Source organism: Cardiocondyla obscurior, linkage group LG09 (genome assembly GCF_019399895.1).
Source record: "Cardiocondyla obscurior isolate alpha-2009 linkage group LG09, Cobs3.1, whole genome shotgun sequence".
Lineage (NCBI taxonomy): Eukaryota > Metazoa > Arthropoda > Insecta > Hymenoptera > Formicidae > Cardiocondyla > Cardiocondyla obscurior.
Window position 1 is genome coordinate 7,163,447 of NC_091872.1, and position 16,052 is coordinate 7,179,498.

The 16,052-nt window shown below is 34.2% G+C and overlaps 2 protein-coding genes and 1 long non-coding RNA gene across 3 annotated transcripts; 2 read left to right on the forward strand and 1 right to left on the reverse strand.

The window, feature by feature from the left end:
* Nucleotides 1–356: 356 nt before the first annotated feature.
* LOC139105287 (uncharacterized) lies at nucleotides 357–1,233 on the reverse strand. The gene is made up of 3 exons (XR_011546156.1): nucleotides 1,129–1,233; nucleotides 902–1,070; nucleotides 357–446 (listed from the first exon to the last, which is right to left on the reverse strand). It is a non-coding gene; the product is annotated as an uncharacterized lncRNA (long non-coding RNA).
* A 23-nt stretch (nucleotides 1,234–1,256) lies between these two features.
* On the forward strand, nucleotides 1,257–4,350 carry Rnf146 (Ring finger protein 146). Its single transcript, XM_070661285.1, has 4 exons — nucleotides 1,257–1,488; nucleotides 1,845–2,096; nucleotides 2,991–3,278; nucleotides 3,359–4,350. The coding sequence occupies exons 1-4, from the start codon at nucleotides 1,407–1,409 to the stop codon at nucleotides 3,604–3,606; spliced, it is 870 nt and encodes a 289-aa protein (XP_070517386.1). The 5' UTR covers nucleotides 1,257–1,406; the 3' UTR covers nucleotides 3,607–4,350.
* A 253-nt stretch (nucleotides 4,351–4,603) lies between these two features.
* Nucleotides 4,604–15,965, forward strand: LOC139105570 (protein tudor). Its single transcript, XM_070661756.1, has 12 exons — nucleotides 4,604–4,772; nucleotides 5,316–6,004; nucleotides 6,106–7,161; nucleotides 7,248–7,649; nucleotides 7,728–8,287; nucleotides 8,402–8,463; nucleotides 8,538–9,428; nucleotides 9,551–9,971; nucleotides 10,092–10,276; nucleotides 10,804–10,968; nucleotides 11,155–11,309; nucleotides 11,385–15,965. The coding sequence occupies exons 2-12, from the start codon at nucleotides 5,403–5,405 to the stop codon at nucleotides 14,845–14,847; spliced, it is 7,962 nt and encodes a 2,653-aa protein (XP_070517857.1). The 5' UTR covers nucleotides 4,604–4,772; nucleotides 5,316–5,402; the 3' UTR covers nucleotides 14,848–15,965.
* The last annotated feature ends 87 nt before the right edge of the window (nucleotides 15,966–16,052 follow it).

The following is a 16,052-nucleotide window of genomic DNA, read 5'->3' on the forward strand; positions in this document are numbered from 1 at the left end:
AACTCAATACGGTCTCTTTGCAGCTGATAGAAAGCTGTTATGCTCAAATATATCGTTCCATACAATCTCACCTGGGTGCTTGTAAAAAAAAATATGTTTAAGTCCATAGGATAATAATTTCTTATGTCTATTGTTGTAAAGAGAACTCATAAAAGTGTCTCCATTCTCAAAGAATCACGGAAATATAAAAGTGCCTATTAATTTTGTATCCTCCCAGAATTATCAATTAAATTTGTGTTAGTCTCGCATTGTCGTCGCGGAAGAAAAAAGTCATGCTCTGCGCCACAATAAGGCGCATTTATCTAATAATAAACCAATCTAAGGAAAACTCAATTATTTTCAAGTCCTACCTTTTCAAACACACCTTGTCTATCGTCGTCGCGTACATTTTTCCGTCTCTGCGGGCCTGCTATCACTTTTCCTTCCAGCCTCGTATCGCGGTTGACCTAAGACCAAAATTGTAATTGATTATACATTGAGAGGTAGGTAAATGTGGCATTTGCTGGGCTGGACCTAGCCCAGGGTGGTAATCGAGAAGACGGAGGAAGAAGTAATGGGACTATTCTCTCTCTCTCAGTTCTCGGTGGTTTTCAACGGCCGACGCTTCGCGAATCGCGATACAATATCATACGCTAACCGCCGTCGCCGCGGCAAATGCCAGATCTGCCTTCTCTCATTGTCAGGGTACACTTAAAGACAGATATGGTGATAGCTGCGGCGACGGCGGCTAGCGTACGTAATCTTGCCGTGGGGTGCACCGAATCTTACATAAAACGCGCGCGTAGATGTGTCGTCGAGGACTAAAGGGAAACGCGTTCCTCTCCTCCCTCCGTCCCCCGTCCACGGCGGCCGAGGGAGGAAATGAAGCAGGAGATAAAAATTACATAGGAAAATAAGTTACCTGTAAAGTTGAGTGCTTGGACTCACGGCCACGATCTCCGCAGTCTGCAACACGAAAAGTAAGCCACAGGCGAAAGACAAGTGTTGAAAACTTGTGTTGCGCGAGTTTCCGATTTTTGAATCGTCGGTGGAACTACGCGCGAAATCGCATCTCGGCTATTTATTTCCGCCTGAAAAAAATAAGTAATATTATTACATATATAAATATATATCTAATATTATACGTACCGTGATGCGACCGTTCACGATTTTCGTAATCGCCAACTGCCACCAACCGCGTCTGTCGCGACACTCGCGGCCCCCGCGACCACCGAGAGAATTGCAATCGGTGACAGCTTCGTGACGGTGATGATGAAGTAACGTTTGAGAACCCCGGGATATGTTATAAACAAGCAAGATGGCCGATCGTTGCGAGTATTGACAAGACGCATGTTGGTGTTTACTAACTAGACACAAGAATCGAAACAGCATCGATGAGGCTCTGACTAGATCTGTATGGACACGCGATGGCGCAAGCGAGACTTAATGTGCCGGAGAAATCCGGAGGCGGCATCAAGGAAAAGGACAAGGATTCCGAGGAGAAAGAAGGTACGCGTTCGCCTTCGGCTGCTTTGTTCTTAGCGTGAATCATCACGCATATCAGATAATGGGAAACTATTGTACTTTATAATATATTATATAATAGACTCCCAAACATAATAGAAATTTATACAACACGTAAAAATATTATAAGCGTTTATACAAGGTGTTCGAAATAATATGTCAAATCGTAAAATTTGACATTTAATTTTGAGCACCCTGTATAAAAAAAATTTACATTTTTATATTTTAATTAATTATTACATGGAATTTTTAATATTTTTTTATAGCTCATGCTAATTTCAATAGTTTATAGAGCTATAACAACTTCTTTTACTAGATATAAATTACTGTTACTTTATTAGGCCCCACTGTTGTACCAGAATGTGCAGTATGTCTACAGCCTTGCATTCATCCAGCTCGATTACCATGCAGCCACATATACTGTTACCTATGTGTAAAAGGTGTTGCTAATCAGAGCAAACGATGTCCTATGTGTCGCCAAGAAATTCCACCAGATTTTCTTGAGAGACCTCAGTTAGTAGAAGTGGAGGATCCCGAGAAGGAGTCAGAGCATCATGAAGAAGAATATCAATGGTTTTACGAAGGCAGAAATGGTAAAATATCAATTTAATTGCTAATTATGTTTTTGTCAGCACTTTGAATCTATAATTATTGTCTTTTGATGGAAAGATTTTACAGATATCTTATTTCATGTTGCATCTGTAAATTTTCTAAGCTTGCAATTTTTTTTAAAGCATTTATACATGGGCACACAAAATTTGATATCCTACCCCTTCTTAGGTTGGTGGAAATATGATCCAAGGACAAGCAATGATCTGGAGACAATTTACAGACTAGGGGACGCGCAATGCGAACTTTTGATCTGTGGCATGCTTTATGTAATCGACTTTGAAAACAAATGTCAATATAGAAAGTACAATTCACGTTATAAACGTAATATCAAACGTGATAGAAAAGATGCTCCGTGCAAGGGTGTTTCGGGTGTACGATAAAACAACTCAAAAGATGGATTATTTGTTTCTTAAGATTGAATATTCAATTCTATGCCCGTATTTAACAATATACTGACCTACATTTATACCATGGTTTCATACAGCATTGTACAAAGACTCTACATATACTGCATTATAACATTGCATTGCATAAGTAAAGCCAATATAGGATATATAAATAAAATGTGTGCGCAAGAGTTATGTATATTTGCTAATTTAAAGAATGTTATGTTAAAAGATTGAAATGTTTAACAATTGAAAGCGAAGAATTTATTTTTATAATGTTATATGATTAAGTTACTTAACGTAAAAATTTTTTTTTTTTTTTCAATAAAGTATATGCTGTATTCTACTAAAAAAAATCTTTCTTTTTTTACTTTTCCAATCTTAGTTTTTGACAATGTGTTCTTTAATTTTCTTGCAAATGACTGACTTGCATGATCTGTTATGTTCATTGTAATATTGAAGAAATCGCTTTTAAGTCAATTTTTGCAGGTTGGTGGCAATATGATCAGCGTACGAGTATCGAGTTAGAAACGGCATACAAACAAGGCAAAAGGACTTGTGAGTTGCTGATCGCAGGATTCCTTTACATTGCCGATTTTGGTTCAATGCTTCAATTACGTAGAAACGATCCTTCCAGACGAAGAAGAATCAAAAGAGATCTGTATAATGTGCCAAGAAAAGGAGTTGCTGGATTACGACTTAATGTGCAAGACGAAGAAATTGTGAGAGAAATAAGGGGCGCTGAGCGGCCAGCTAGTCCTGCAAGTGATAGCATGGGTAAGTTGCAATAAACAAAGTAATAAAACCAGTTACGGATAGATATCTTTGGCCAAATATAATAAACATCTTATTTACAGGTACGGGAGATGGCACAAATACCCCTATACCGCCTAGTAATACACCACAGACACCTGCAGGTGGAACCGCGAGTGGTGACGCTACACCTTTGAACGACAGAATAGATCAAAGGTCGGATTCCTTGCATCAGGTTTTAGAACAGATGCGTTCTCTAGTTTTAAGAGAGCACCTCTCCTTAAACAGCGATAACGAATTCGAAGAGGACACGGAAGACACGTCAATTTTAGATCATCCTACTCTTTCATAGCTACAAATATTGAATATGTATTTATCAAAGATCGTGATAATTTTATTTTCGAATCTCCAATTCTTTTCTAGATTCTTCGTATTATGCAGCTCAATAAGATAGTATTCTATACAAATACACATTACATTTTTGCTAACAGTACATTAATATAGGATAAATTTTATTGATCTAGCAAACTACATTGCTCAACTATACCATACAAAAATTGATATGCAATTAAGTCTCGAGTTAAGTGTCTATCTTTATTCAATAAGTATTCTTCTTTCTCTGCTTTAAAAAATGGTTTAATGTAATGTAATCACGATAAAAAAAAGAGTAGACTATATTATCATTGAAGATATCGAAAATTTGCAAAATGCAAAAATATTTATGATTTACAAAATAATTGTTAATGAATAATGTACTTAAAAGTCTAACTTTGAGAATTACTGTGTCGCATAGCAGTAATATAAAGCTACTGTGGCAACAATTAGTCGTATGAAATAAGGTAAATACATAGCTATTCTAAAATTGTATATTAAAGTTACTAATAAAAATGTGTTCATGCCCTAGAAGGGCTCGTAAGGAAGAGAATATAGCGAAAAAAAAAAAATCGTGCATTTATTAAGAAAACCGGGTGAAATACTGGCTAATCAATAATCGTTTGTTTTGAATTAAATCTGTAATCTCTTCGATGTTTAAAAATATAATTATATCTTCCCTTTTAATGTAAATAAAAATTTAAATATTAATTTTTCTCATCAATTTTGTGACTAATTTTTCAAGTAAAAGACAAAGTCAAAGAAATCCCTATAAGATTATTTATTTTATTAGATAAAAGATGTTTGCGTAACAACCTTAAAAATAACTGATCTTATTCGAACTTTGCGCGTTTTCGGTGGGAGTTGAAATAGGTCTGCTTTTTTCAACTGAACTGGTTGCACTATTTCCAATAGTTCAGTGGTTGTCTCTCTCTCTCCGTATTGGGAAAGGAAAGATAAACTTCAAAGTAGTGTAGTCAATTCAGTTGCAAAAATCAAACCTAATGTCCACATTAAACAAAGGATAAGCGTTAAAAGTGATGCGTTTTTCGAAGTGTAGCTTACTTGAGGTACGGCAAGGCACAGGGTTGCATCGTTGATAATCAAGTAGGCGATAAAGCCGCGTGCAGAGATACATCGAGTCAGGTAATATTTCACATTCCATTTACTGGTGGATTTCTTTTACATCGCCGAATATTACGTGTTTGCGTTGAAACGAGCATCGTATAGAAAATTCGTCGTTCTATTTGGTACGATAAAGGGTCGACAACAAGGGCAAGGCACGATTGATTGTTTCGACAATAACGAGTGGGAGAAGGTGAGGCAATGAAATAAAACTTGCCGAAAAATTATTTCTAATTATTTCGAAGATGTAAAATAAAATATTAAAAAAAAAAAAAAATGTGTCGAGAGTAGAATGTGGTTCGTAATAGCGGGAAACGACGAGATAATATCAAGTTGCCGGTAAAAAAAAAAAAAAAAGAAAATATCAGCTCTAACCGAGGTGGGGATAATCCAAGCTGCCGTGCCTTCTTCCATCTACATTCCCGAATTCATAATTGGCATAACACGTAACCTAACGCACGCGGTATCTCGAATATCAAGATATTTTTCTCCCCTCCCCTCCTACTTTCATCCGTTAACGGATACGAGATACGGTTCTTGTAGACTAATCGTCTTGTGTTGCAGAGGTGTTAAAACGGAACTCGATAGAATTGAGTGGAATGCGCAAGAGAAAATTCGATTTAAAATAAACGGTACCAGAGTCAATTCAACATGACCCAGCAGTTGTCCTCTGAGCTCGTCATTTTTGTCACTCATGTGGAACCCGACGACATTTATCTGAAAATATGGGGCCAGACAGATAAACAAGCTGCTACAACTGTAGAGCATTACATATATCCTCTTATAGAGCAGTTCAAGCAAGGATATGGCTGTCCCTCTAAGGCTAATAGATTGATAGTTGGCACATTATGCTGTGCCAGATTTCAAACAGAGGGCTACTATAGAGCAAAGGTACTCAATATACGTTCCGATGGTATGATTGTAGTACAATTTATTGACTATGGCAATGTAGAGATTTTGCCACCAAACGAAATTCATTTGTTAAACACCATACCTGGGACAGAACCACTTCAAACTTATCCAGCAATGGCATCTGAGTTTATATTAATGAATGTATTGCCTATAAATGGTGTTTGGGACAATAGAACGATTGAAGGAATTAGGAAGATCTTATGTTACAATGAGTATAGAGCATTTATTGAAATGGTAAATAATCACTGCATGATTAAACTGTGCTACAACAATGAAGATCTCAGTGAGCTGCTGGTGAGGGATCATATGGCTCTACCAGCCACTGTACAAGATATGTTTAGGTATAACATGTTTTATTAAAATTTAATGGCATATATTTTTTAATTTTTTTTTTATTATACCATTATTTAAATAATTTTACTTAATGCTTTTTATTATTTAGGCCAAAGCATACAATGCAACTTCAAATGCTTCAGCAAGTGTCATATCAGCAGAGAAATAAGGGCAATGTAAATAACTTTACAGCAATGCCAATAATGCCAAACTTAAATGTAAATCATAATGCTAATATGCAAGGACTATATCACAAAACTTTTTCTCCTAACATGAATCAAAAATGTATTGCACAACCAATAATGCAGCACCCACCAGCACCACCACCACCACCACCACCACTTGTTCAAGAAGCGCTTATGTTTAAATCACGAGTATTAGATGTAGGCTCGAGTCACGAAGTATTGATATCATTTGTAGAAGATGGTCCACAAAAATTTTCCGTACAAGTTGAAAGCGCAAAGCCTATGCTATCTCATCTTATGCGTGAAATAAATAATCATCCAAAGCAACCATTACAAGAACCACCGTTGCCAGGGTCAGTTTGCTTGGGTCGTTTCAAGGACCCAGCAGGACACAGTGTATTATGCCGGACGGTTGTAATGTCCGTGATGGAACACAAGTGCAAACTGTATTACGTTGATTTTGGCCATACAGAAGTTTTGCCATATACAGACATTTTTCAATTACCACCTGAATATATTAATCCTAAGGTGCTTTCCATTCGATTCACGTTAAGCGGTTTAAAAGAACTGAATATTACAGATGAAATGAAAACATATTTTAAAAACTTAGTATACAGAAGATTACTTGTTCTACACGTTTGTCCACCAGAAGGACCACCATTGATTCAATATGGTGATTTGTATGACAATGGTATTAATGTAAAGGACATATTGAAAAAAGCATTTCCGGCACCAACCACAACGATGCCGATTATATATTCCTATCCACAATTACAACGATTATCAAAAGATATTCAGACAGTTGTATATGTTTCTTATGTAGAATCGTGTAAAAAATTTTTTGTGCAACTTGATAATGGAATAAAATCTCTTGAATCGATAATGGTTGCCCTAACACAGTACGCTAAAACTGCATCTTCTTTAAATATAACACAACTAAAATCAGGATTACCTTGTGCAGCTTTGTATGATTCACAATGGTAAGTTTTGAAATAGCATTGTTCTCTGTTATCGTTATTCTTTTGGTTCAATAATTATAATCTTTTTTTTTTTTTTTTTTTTTTAGGTACCGTGCAGAAATTCTTGGAATTGTTGGAGATAAAGTCAAAGTAGTTTATGTTGATTATGGAAACGAGGAAGTATTACCTGTAGTAGCACTTCGCACTATTCATAATGATTTAGTCGTGAAATTGCCTGCACAAGCTATAAGATGTGCATTAAATGGCTATGATGTGCTTTCGCTAGATCAAGAAGTTTCCAATCATTTTGAAAAATTGACGCTCGAAAAACGATTTTATATGAAAGTAGTTGCTTCACAATCTGATGGTTTATTAGTCGATTTATTCGAATTTGAAACAATGAGAAGTGTCCATCCTCAATTATTAAACAATTTGTATTGCGATAAGACCGAAAATTCTTCAAGTTCACAAGATGACGTTCAACATTCTAAAACAAATGAATTTCAAAGGTAATAAATTATATATATATTTTACTAGTCGTGTAAAATTTGTAAAAAATTATTCTAATATAACTATTTGTTTTGTAGTGAGGATAAAGATAAATATGGTAAAAAAAATAACCCTAACACTTGGAATCGTAATCAAAATACCAAGTTTTTCCAAGACAGTAAAGTAAATACTCGAAAAGGTGAATGGTCACAGGAGAAACAATATGATAGACGTGACAGAGCTGGTGCTTATTCTCATCGTGAATCTATTGGTTCCCAAAATGATCGATTTATGAACGACAAAGTAACAAACAATAGATTTGATAGAGATAAATCGTATAACGACGAAGGTGATGGAAATACATTTAACAGAAGTAACAGAGGAAACTTTCGCGATGGTGGAAATAAATTTACTGGCAATGAAAAAAGATACAATCGTAATAGTTCATTTGACAAAGCAAATAGTGACAAAGATTCAGATACTTCATCTAAAGGTAATGATAGATGGGGAAAAAGTAGTTTTAAACGTAATAGTTTTAATGATAGTCAAGGGGGAAACCGCGATAGTAGAACGCCAGGCAGACAGCAAACTACGACTTGGAGTGACAGAAAACCAGCTACGGCTCACAGAACTAATTATAAAAACGAGAAATTTAATGGTATTTAATATAATTAATAAAAATAATATTTGATAACAATGATTTAAAAATATATATTACTTGATGCATATAATATGTAAATGTAATTTTGTTAATTTTTTTTTTTTAATGTAGGTGATTTTAATAATAAATACAGGAATAAAGACGATGATACAAATAATATTCTGCAGAGTCAGGTAAGAAAAAACAACTATAATTATGAAATATTAATGTGTGTAATGTATTCTTTAATGTTTTATAAAATTTTTAGACAATTGAATGTAAATCATGGAATACACAAAATATTTCTGGTGGCATAAAATCTAAACTTTTATTAATGAAAATTGATATTGTTCTTGGTTCTATAAAGAATTGCGAAGTTGTATTTATCAACAATCCATTGGACTTTTTTATTCAGTTAAATCCTGATTGTTTGGAATTAGATTCTCTTATGGAAAGTATTGCTGCAGTTTACGAGAATGGTGGAGAACCAATGCAAATTTCCGAGATACAAAATGGTACATACTGTATCACTCAGTATTCAGAAGATCTTAAATGGTACAGAGCAGTGATCAAATCTGTAGAAGAGAACAGTGCAACTGTGGAATTTGTTGATTATGGTAACACAGAGTCAGTTGATTTAATGAAAATCAAAGTTATTTCGGAAGAATTTTTGAAACTGCCAATGCAGGCGGTACATTGCAAACTATTTGGACTAACAAATACGGACGATGAAAAATACGCGATTTTCTTGGAGAAAGCCGAAGAAAAACCTTTACAAGTAGAATTTGTCTCTGAAAAAAATGGAATGTATGAGGTATTATTATGTGAAGTTGTTGATGATGTACCGAATACTAATTATATAAATGAAGAATTTTGCGGAATCTCAGATTTAATCAAAGCGAAACAAGGCGCAGCAAATAAAAAATCATTGAAAACTATGGCAGAAAATAAACCAGCTCTAGATTACACTCCTCCTGATTTTAAATGGCAAACAACTTTACATGAGCCCGAAACGAAGCAGGATGTAGTTGTGACATGGTTTATAAACCCCAATAAATTGTATTGTCAACTATTATCAGAAGAAACAAAATTTAAAACAATGATGAGTGAAATTCAAAAAACATATGCTGATAGAAAACCTGTGACATATAAACCACAAGTAATTATTATTTTTTTTTATCTTTTCTACTTTATTATTTTTATTTAAAAACTAATTTAATGTACATTATGATGAACAATGCTATAATTAATTTGATAAAAATAAAACTTACTTTTGTTTAGGTTGGTTCAGCAGTCGTAGCTATATTTTCTGAAGACAAAGCTCTTTATCGAGCGGAAGTCATGAGTATTGAAACACGAAAAGATGCGTACGTAGTTCAGTACGTAGATTTTGGAAATTGCGCGGTCGTAAATCAACGTAATATCTACCCTGTTGAAGAAAAATTCACGCAATTACCTAAATTAGCGGTGCAGTGTTCTTTGAAAAATATCGTACCTAGTGATAATAAGTCAAATTGGTCCGAAGTAGATAATAATGCGCTTGATAATTGCTTCAATGCTGATAAATATGAATGCATATTTCATAATTTTGCTAACGACCAATATATAATTTCATTAAACCGTAATGGACAAGATGTGAGTACTATGTTAGTACAACAAAATCTTGCGGTTTTCACTACAGAAACGTTAATTCAAACAAACGGTAAGAATTAGTTTTAAATAAATTTTAAATTTAATTATATTCCGATATTTAAAGACTTCTTTAATAAAAACAGTTTTATGTTAAGAGATCATATAATGCTTCTTTTCATTTTAACTACAGAACATGATACAAAAGTAAAAGAGCTCAATGATGTTGAAAGAGTGGACATAAGTCTTTTAAATGGCCAGACTCTCAGAATGAGAATTTCCAGTGTAGAAAATGCAGCTCACTTTTATGTGCAACTTCCATCTGCCTCGAAATGCGAAAGCATTGTCGATCAATATATGGCAGATAAAAATGCAAAGGTAATATTTAATACAAATGCATTTCAGATGTGAATCGTATTGTTGTATATATTGCTTGGAAATTACTTCTCTAATTCTTTAATTCTCTTAAGGCTCTTAAGTGTAATTAATATATTGCGATAGTGGAAAACAAAATTTTCCTTAATTTAAAGATTTAATATTTAATTTATTTATATATATGACTAACATCATAAATTTCATCAGTTGCATAACAAAATTTATGATATCCAATCAAACATTTATGAATGAATCAAACCATATTTTTCGAAACTATAATATTTAATTTTGTTTCCATAAAATAAAATGTATCGAATATCATTGCACGATGTATGGTATTAACAGCTAAATAATTAAATGTCGGTTGTAACATAATATTTTTATGAATGTTTTATCATACTTGCGAATTTTCAAAAATAATATTTTAACATTGAATTAGCTTATCATTCAATCCTTTTCATTAAATTTAACGATAAATCGCATGAACTCAAGCGAATTTTACTGATGAGGAGAAGTTACGATAATGCCAGGTGATGCCTCGATTATCAACCCGCGAGTTGTGTCTTGGCGCGGGTTGTTTAGTCAATACGAATGGAACGTGGAAACGAGCTGTGGTGATTAACTGTCCACAGTCCACATACGGGTTTGACATAAAATTCATTGATACAGGGACATTCGGTGAAATCTTGAATGACGTGAGTTTATTTAGATATAAATATTTATAAAAGTTTCATAATTTAAATAATTTTACGATGCAAGTTAATGCCATACATCATATCGCAATATAAGTTAAAGCTGATTGAAAATAATTATGAATAAATAAAAAATTTATAAATATCGTATTTATTAATTTACATTATTAATACAATCTAATAATCCAGGCTTTAGCTCTACCTGGAGAGCTTGCAGTCATGCAGAATCAAGCTTTAGAATGTTCTCTAAAAAATGTGTCGGCGTCGTCCGACACAGATAAACAATTGAAGGAATTTGAAACCAAAGAAGTGTTAGTTTATGTGGAAGAAGTCAATAATAGCAGGTAAGTTTTACCCTGCAGTTACAAAGTTTTCAATTTATATTAACATTTTTTAAAATTAATATTTTTTGTTTGTAGACTTATTGTAAAATTATACGATCTACTTGGCAACGGGATACTAAACGAAGAAAAAATATCACCCGTGTGCCCGATGCCTATTTTAAGTTCAACTCATAAGGTCTCTGTATCATATGCAGATTGTTCTACTAATATTTGGTTGCAACGGTTTGCGGATGTAGAGATTGAGACTAAATTGTCGGAAAGTCTTCAAGAATATTACACCAACTTGGGACAAAAACTTGAACCAGAAGTACATATGTTATGCGCGGCAAAATATTCAGACGACGAGCAGTGGTACAGAGGAAAAATCGTTAGTCTCACCGAAACAGCGGCTTACGTAAATTACATCGACTATGGCAACACTGAGGAAGTTGCTTTAGATTCAATAATGATTTTGGAACCACAATTTTATGAACCTCATCAATTGGCCATAAATGCATCGTTATCCGTATCTCTTATTGGCCCTGAATCTGAACAGAAAAACATATTACAAACTCATTTAATGAATAAAGATCTCGTGGCTGTATTTTACAATGTGCATAATAAATGGATCGTTGATCTAATTGAAGATGAAGAAAAACTCAGCGACAGATTCCGTTCATTGAATCTAGTGACGGTAGAACAAACTGCATCTGAATCAGCAGCACAGATAACTCAAGTACCAACATCTGACAGGTTTGACGTATGCGTATCTCATGTGGATTCCCCAAGTCAATTCTGGTTGCAACGTACGGACAAGATTTCAATTCTCAATGAAAAACAAGACCAACTTCAATTAGAGGTTTCTAATTTTATGGCGATAGACGGTGTACCGGAAGAAGGTACTTTATGCGTTGCCATTTATTCGTTTGATGATCTTTGGTACCGCGCAGAAGTATTAGACGCAGACAAGGATATTACGACTGTCCGATTTATAGACTATGGCAATACTGATATTATTAATAATGCAAACAGCATTCGACAGATGCCGGACGCCTGGAAGAATCTAGGAGCCTTTGCATCAAAATGTCGTCTTGATATTATTCCCGTAGACACAGAGGATTGGAGCGAGTCGACTTGTGAAAGATTAAAAACTTTAATAATGTCAACGGAGAGTCTGCAGGCTCTTTTAGTAGCAGATACCGTACCTAAACGCGTAGAACTGTTTATAGACGACAAAAGCGTCAGTGAGATGTTAGTCGAAGAGAAACATGCTATTAAAATTAATACCGAACAAGAGCCTGTGGATGAAATAGTCGATCTTGAATTAGATCCTCATTCGGCTTTTGTATGTCACGTTAACTCGCCGAGCGAGTTTTGGGTTCAAGAAGAGAAATCCGTTGCCGATTTAGAAGTAATGGCTGACAGATTTATGGTCGCCGATATGTTCCCAAAAATCGATAATATAAAAGAAGATCTACTATGCGTCGCCAAATTTCCTGAGGACGATCAATGGTACAGAGCCCGCGTTATCTCTCACGACGAAAACGGCACACAAGTTATATACATCGACTATGGAAACTCTGCAGTATCCATCGAGATTCGTGCTATTCCGGAAGATCTGGCAAATATACCGCCTTTGTCTCGTAAATGTTGCTTAGAGTTGCCAGCGCAAGTTGAGAAATGGTCGGAACAAGCTCACGAAGAATTCGTCAAATTGGCTGCGGACGGTGCAACAATTTTCCACCTAGACGTTTTGAAAGAACAAGAGACATCGTTGGTTAAACTGACATTAGACGGCCAGAATGTCGTTGATATTCTTGGTAGCTTATGCGAGCAAAGTTCACCGATTATCGAAGAGCGATTACCGCCGCTTGGTGAGGAAAATTCGCCGAATGTGATGGTCAGCTATATTAACAGTCCGAGTGAGTTTTGGATTCAAGCTGAAAGTAGTATAAGCGAACTAGAGGTAATGACGGATCGCCTACAGGATGCGGAGAGTTTTCTCGCGTTGAACAACCTCGACGTAGGCATGGTTTGTGCTGCTCGATATCCCGAAGATCAATGCTGGTATAGGGCAAAAATAATAGCACGTTGTCAAGAGGGTATCGAAGTCTTGTACATGGATTTCGGTAATTCTGCAATTACAGAAGAACTAAGAAGGCTACCGGAGGATATCGTAAACATTCCTACTTTGTCGAAACGATGTACGCTAGAGAAATCAAACAATCGTACATGGAGTGAACGAGCTTGCAATAAGTTTAAGGAACTCGCTGCTGAAGGAGCTACAATGTTTCAATTTGAAATTCTTGACGAAAACGATCCAATGCACGTTCGATTGAATCTAAATGGTACAAACGTTATTGATCTTTTATATGAATGCGAAAATAATATTCTCGAAGATAATACTCAACAAATAAATGAAGAAACATCAAATTTAAATAAATCAATTCAACAAAATAATCCAGACTATGTTAGTCAACTGGAGAAGCTTGAAATTGATAAAACGGATTGTAACGAAAAATCTGACATAGATGAAACATGCGAATCTAGCAAGGATCTGAATCAGGATCAATCAATTGTGAGTTGTAACAAAATCAAAAACTTGGACGGTGCTTCTGAAATTGTAGCTGAAATTATAGCAGAATGTACTTCAAAATTAGAAGAAAATAACAGTGTAGCTGAAACGAATGAGAGTATCGTTTCAAATGCTTCTGCAAGTACTTCCTTCGCATGTTTCAAAGCACCTCCATCCGCTGCAACAGAACTTAGTGTTGACGAAATAATTCAAAGTTTGATAACAGATGCCACTGATAAATTAGAATCGCAAATAGTCGATAAAAATTCCTTAAGCGCACACGAAATACAACAGAATGTTGTTCAAAACGAAGAAAATAAGCCGCAGGAACAACTACTTTCTCAAATTCAATCTATAGACATACATAAATCTTCAGATACACAAATTTCAGATAATATAAAAACAGATATTAAAAATTTAGAATCAAACGATATTTTATCTGTAACGACTGAATCACAGTCTCACGATGTAAAAGAAGAGAAGCGAGAAATACGTACCAAGGAACCGGAAGAATCCGATGCAAATAAAAATGCACCGGAATGTGAAACTTTACAAATGGCATTACGTTTGTCGGAAGAACAGTTAAATCTCGAACAGATTCAAGAGCAAAACTTAACTACGGACCAAATCATTTCTGAAACTACAAATAATGATTTGGAAACTCAATTCAAAAGCACAGATGTGAGCAACGATTTTTCCTCAGAATCAATTTGCACAGCGGATTCGTCTGCAATTAAGACTGATCCAATTGAGCCGTGTAGTTATTCCGAAAAACGACTGGAAAACAAAGATGGACTTGATAAACAGGTCTCCGAAAGCAAGCTGCCTAATCTGGAAGAGAACGATTCTATGACACCAAAGACATCCCATTCGGAAGAAATTGTAGGCGCTGTCGTGAATCCCTATGTACAGTCAGCTCTCGACAGCACAAACGAGAATAACGAGGTACTTACCATCTCCGTAGAAAATAACATTCCTACATAAACGGTATAATTTTATATAACATACATATTGCAAATTTATATGCACATATGCATTATCTACATGCATATAAATTTACAGAATAATATTCTGAATTTATATATACTTTTTTCAAAAGATCAAATTTTTATTTGCCATTTTCCTATTATTTTTACATGTATAGTAGTCGTATGCACGTCGAATAGGTCGTACGACAATTTATTTACGTTTCTTTTCTGTTTTACAAGCGACACAAATATGCCACGTTTCTTATACGTTTGTTTGCAATCTTCCAAATTTGCTGCAAGTTGGTGCACGCCCAATAGGTACACCAAAGATTAATTGATCGATAATTGTATTATGCTTTACATTAATTCTAATTATTCACTTGTAACGCGATATGACCATTAATATTCACATTTCAAATAATACATGATTAATTAACTTTTTATCATTTTTTTATTTTCAGATAATATTTTTCTATTAAACTATTACTTTAATATACATTGTTCATGTAACTGTTCTTTAACAAATATCAAACTAAAATTTTACTTGTTTGACACACAATTGCGTATTGATATAATATTTGATACGTGGTGATAATCAAACGAAGCAATTTATAATGCTATTCCTTAGAGTAAAGTTTATTTTTTAAATAATGCTTTGTGTTAATTTTGAAAAAATGCACAATTCTAAAAACAAATAACTTTATAAATTGTTACTTTTATAATTAATTCGTATAATTTGCAACATATCAAACAAATAGAATCCAAACGTGATTGTATGCAACTTGAAGTTTTTTATTGCAAAAAAAAAAAAACAATATAATTATGCAAGATGTGACATAAAAGAAAAGCTGCTTTTTGTGTCGTTACTTATATTACTTTAGTTTGTTTTTTTTTTTTGTTTTTTTTCTTGTTTTTTTTCAAATATGAAATTAGACATATGCGTATATGTATATTAAAGCGAATGCAAATTGTGAATTTATTTTAAATCATATGCTACGTTTATGTTGTGCCCTTGTTTCTCTAATTCTTTATCAACATATATAACCGTATAATTATAGTAATTGACAGGTAAAGTTGTATAAATATGTATTTGTATTCTGCTAAAATATATTTTTCTAATAAACGTTTCAAGTACTTCGTTGTGTTTCATCTGCCTTTTGATGACCAACTGATAAAAGCAAATAGATATTTATTATATTTATATTTATTATAACTTTTATG